The sequence below is a fragment of the Cynara cardunculus genome (genome assembly GCF_001531365.2).
Source record: "Cynara cardunculus var. scolymus isolate 2C chromosome LG 12, CcrdV1, whole genome shotgun sequence".
Classification (NCBI taxonomy): domain Eukaryota; kingdom Viridiplantae; phylum Streptophyta; class Magnoliopsida; order Asterales; family Asteraceae; genus Cynara; species Cynara cardunculus.
In genome coordinates, this window is record NC_037539.1 from 38,481,147 (window position 1) to 38,484,123 (window position 2,977).

Below are 2,977 nucleotides of genomic sequence, written 5' to 3' on the forward strand. Positions count from 1 at the left end.
AAAGGTCTCATTTAGAATCTTAATAAATAACCAACTTTATATATCATTAAGTCATTACCAAACAATCATGTATAGATGAGTAAATAACCTGTGAGCCTTGTTAAGTTTATTAAACTGCTACAAATAAGCCCTAAGATTGATACAAGACATGACAAATTGTTAATTGAACACGAGAAAATAACAAAAATAAGGATAAATGAGACAAAGAATTGGTGACACGGAAAAACCCTTAAACGAGGGGGAAAACAACAAATGATACAGGAGATCGTCGATGCACTGTGGACGTCAATCAAGGATGTCGTCATTGAATGAAATTTTGATCATGGGTATATATAATCGTTGATCCAGGGTCGAAGGTAAAAGATCCTCGACCGGGGGTCGAAGGTCTTTGTGGTCGTAGATAACCACGATCACAGATAGCATAGTCGTTCGTCTGTGGTCGTAGATCTTATTTTATCCTGGATTTTCGTATGCCCTTGACAATATGTGTTGAAGGTTTTATTTTGTTGATGATTTTTATTCTTTTTGTTGACAGATGATCCCGTCGAAGGTTCTTCGCTTCTTGAGTGAGAAGAGGAAACTCCTCTCATCCGTAGGAGTTCAAAGAGGAAGGCCACGGCCTTGGGGTCCGGGTAAAAAAGGTTGCGGTCCAATTCCGTAAGGGAACCGTCTTTCATCGTTGATCATTCTTCGGTCGATAGATCGAGGGAAACAATGGCGCGTATCGACAGGATGCCTACTGTTTGGTCGTTCGTTTAGTTGTTGACTTTTCGTCAACTGAGGTCGAGTGTTAATCATAGATTTCTGACGACTAGGGTCTTTTATACTTAGAATCGTTTAAGTTTTGAGTGTTAAAATAATTTATGCCGACTCAGGCGACTATCGTTGAAGGTACTTTTTCGTATGTTTTTGTCGTTTTTAAGCGTTCGGGTGACAAGGAATATGTTTCCTTTGGGACAGGAGATGAAGCCTTAGTTATACGTCATAGAAAGACGTGAAAATTTTCAAATGTAATTCTATTTTCAAGTGTAGTTCGGGTTTGGCGTAGAGAAATCGTTGCCTAAGGTTCAAATTTTAAGATTCGTAACCCTTGGCCTTTTAGGAGGTCAGGGGTTCAAACCTCACCATAGGTGAGGAGGGTGTGTGAGTTTATTTGTTGCATTTGCCGTATATAAATATTATATACTTCAAAAAAAAATCAAGGGTAGAGACTTTCTTTTATTGGCTGAACGGGGAAAACACACCCTACCCATCTTACCGAATAAGCCAACAGCTATACGAATAAGCCATGAGTAAACATTATTTTTAAGCAGTGCAAATAAGCTATTTAATTCATTAAGCTCATTATATTGGCAATTAAGCACCTCCTTAGAATCCTTATTACAAACAAAACCTTTAAATTAATTAATAAGTGATCAACAATAATATCAAAAAAAAAAAAATACTAATAAAAATGCTAATAAAGAATCTGTTAAATGAACCCAAACAGATTCTTGAAAATATTTATTTATTTATTTATTATTATTTTTATTATGAACTTGTCTTTTATTATGTTTTTATTTTAATTTATAATATTATTTTTAATACATTGTTATTTTCACAAGAAAATATTATCCACATGGCAACACCTCATTAGTCACGCCTTTTGTAAGTTGCACAATGACAAGAAAGCTCTTTCTCCTCATCCTCTACCATTGGCTCAAAACTCATCCATCCACCCCCTAACCGTACATCGAAAACATGAACTTCTGACCTGAATCTCGAAGTTGTTTCGCCCGTCATTCGGTAGCCCGCTAAAAAGTGCAAGTACGTCCCGATCGGTGCTATCGTAAGGTACAATTGTTCCGTTTGTGGATGTTGTCGTGACGTGACATCCAACATAGACGTCGGAGATGACCCATCGACCACATTCCACATGTTAAGCTCTCGGTCGTATTTCTCAATGAATCCTTTCCATTTCTTGTAACAATCACCCGAGCTGAACAACTTTTCTCCAACCACCACAATCTGGTTAGGTGGCACGTCGAGATCCCACATACGTGGCAAGAAATCCCACTTATTGTTCATCGTGTCATACACTTCGGCTGAGCTCCTAGCCATACTGAACGGCCCTTGAGCATCGACACTTCCAGATTCAGCAAAACCACCGACCACATAAATTCGCCCTTGCCAAGTGACACTGACACACTTATATCTAGACGTGCCCATATCTGGCAATGACTTCCATTGATCGAGAGCAGGATCGTAGACCTCAGATGACGAAACTCCTCTGACACTGTCGATGGTGCATTTTCCTCCAGCCACATAAATCTTATTTCCGCTCACGGTGCATGCAAAATCAAAACGTGGGACTATAAGAGGTGCACATTTGGACCATGTGTCGTCGATGATATTGTATCGCAATACAGACTGGTAGACTTCTAAGTCAACTTCACTCACATCATCAGGGCCCTGCCCTTCGAGTAACTCCTTGTGGCAAAGAACGCCACCGATGATGTAAATGAAGTCGCGCACTATAACCATGGCGAACCCTTTCAAAACATGGTTCTCAACTAATCCCGGTATCGTCGTGACTCGATGCCAAGTATTGTTTGAAGGGTTATAATACTCGATCCAAGTAGACCTGTTGACATCAGATGACGGAGATTTGGCCGAGAACGCGGCATACACGCGATAAAATTGGGGTGAATCTTCATCTTGAAGGCGTGATAGCCAAGAAGATGAAGCTATGGAGCCCATGAAAATTGAAGTGAACGGGGGCGAGGATGTCGATAGACTAGAAAACTTATTGAGCTCGGGAATTGAGAAATTTTGTTTCGATTGATTTATATAATGAGCGTGAATCAGATACTGACTTATCTTGATTAGAAAAATAAGATATCTGGATCGGATTTTGTAGTTAAAAATTATGTGATTTTCTTGTTGAATGATTGTTTGATTCTTTGGTATGTTTTAGGATAGAAACCAAATCATTGTT

General features: G+C 39.1%; 1 protein-coding gene across 1 annotated transcript; it reads right to left on the reverse strand.

Moving 5' to 3' along the window:
* Window positions 1-1,632: 1,632 nt before the first annotated feature.
* On the reverse strand, window positions 1,633-2,739 carry LOC112523912 (F-box/kelch-repeat protein At1g16250-like). The gene has a single exon (XM_025133584.1). The coding sequence runs from the start codon at window positions 2,737-2,739 to the stop codon at window positions 1,633-1,635; it is 1,107 nt and encodes a 368-aa protein (XP_024989352.1).
* Window positions 2,740-2,977: the final 238 nt, after the last annotated feature.